Source organism: Dinoponera quadriceps, unplaced genomic scaffold (genome assembly GCF_001313825.1).
Source record: "Dinoponera quadriceps isolate SergipeBrazil2010 unplaced genomic scaffold, ASM131382v1 C3899332, whole genome shotgun sequence".
Lineage (NCBI taxonomy): Eukaryota > Metazoa > Arthropoda > Insecta > Hymenoptera > Formicidae > Dinoponera > Dinoponera quadriceps.
This window is the reverse complement of record NW_014568129.1, coordinates 1-1,147: the sequence shown is the minus strand read 5'-3', so window position 1 is coordinate 1,147 and position 1,147 is coordinate 1. Positions and strand designations below refer to the sequence as shown.

General features: G+C 29.6%; 1 protein-coding gene across 1 annotated transcript; it reads right to left on the bottom strand.

Annotated features, from left to right (window-relative positions):
• Window positions 1–62: 62 nt before the first annotated feature.
• LOC106751518 (peptidyl-prolyl cis-trans isomerase E-like) lies at window positions 63–1,086 on the bottom strand (the record flags this gene model as incomplete). The annotated part of the gene is made up of 2 exons (XM_014632417.1): window positions 63–933; window positions 1,057–1,086. Coding segments are annotated over 2 exons (212 nt in total), but the record flags the coding sequence as incomplete, so codon positions are not given.
• Between the last annotated feature and the right edge of the window lie 61 nt (window positions 1,087–1,147).

Below are 1,147 nucleotides of genomic sequence, written 5' to 3'. Positions count from 1 at the left end.
TATATATATATATATATATATATATACATATACAGGATATATATGAGTAAGTGTTCAAATTTTTTACCATGTGATTCTAATTATCGATGGAAATTATAATTGATCGAGCAATGCACATTTGCATATCTACATCTCTCTTCAGACAGTCATAAAAATTTTAAGTTACGCGCCGTGCTTGACGTGGGTACGGGACGGTTTTGTGTCTATCGTTTCATTCGAGTAACATTGAACAGAATTTGCTGTAATTCTTTATCTAATGAATATTTCCAAAAAAAAATTTTAGGGAAAAGCGAGAAGAGAGACCCTGTCTCAGTATCACTCATTGCTGATTTTCAGAAAGATAAACCAATAACCAATTAACAGAAAGATAAACCAATAACCAATTCATGGAACATCCAACATGACATTTCTGACAAGAAATTGAACCACTAATAACGCCTTATAAATTTATATTGAGACAAATGTATGAAGATGTCGATTACGACGCATATTTGCGTCATCTGTATCCAAGAACCTAAATGACGCATTTATGCGTCATCCGTCGCCAATATGTTAACATGTTCCTAATACTAGACAATCTGCTTGAATTAGACCATGTTTATATACTTTTTATTATGTATAAAATAAATGACATTTATTATTAATAATTCAGTAAAATTAATTAATTTTTACAGCAACAAAAAAGTTAAAATTAAAAATTTCTTGATATCAGAGAATCGCTATTAAACAACTTACAATGACGCTAAGTATTTTATAAATATACCATATTGTCTATAGCTGCTGCTGCATCTTCGGCAATCTCAAATTCAATAAATGCAAATCCTCTGTGCTTTTCGGATTCATAGTCCAATGGGATCTGAACATCAACAATTTCTCCAAAGGGTATGAATGCTGCATGTAGCACCTTCTCATCAACCTCTTCAGCCAAACCACCTAAACAACAAAGAATGAAATATTAAATCGTTAATGCTAATTTGTCATAGAATAGTTTATATCCCTTGATGTTGATATTTAGAGTATTTTAAAAGTTATCTTTCAAAGAAAAACAATGTTAACCTATATATCGTGTGTGTGTATGTGTGTGTGTGTGTGTGTATATATATCATATATATATATATATATATATATATATATATATATATATATA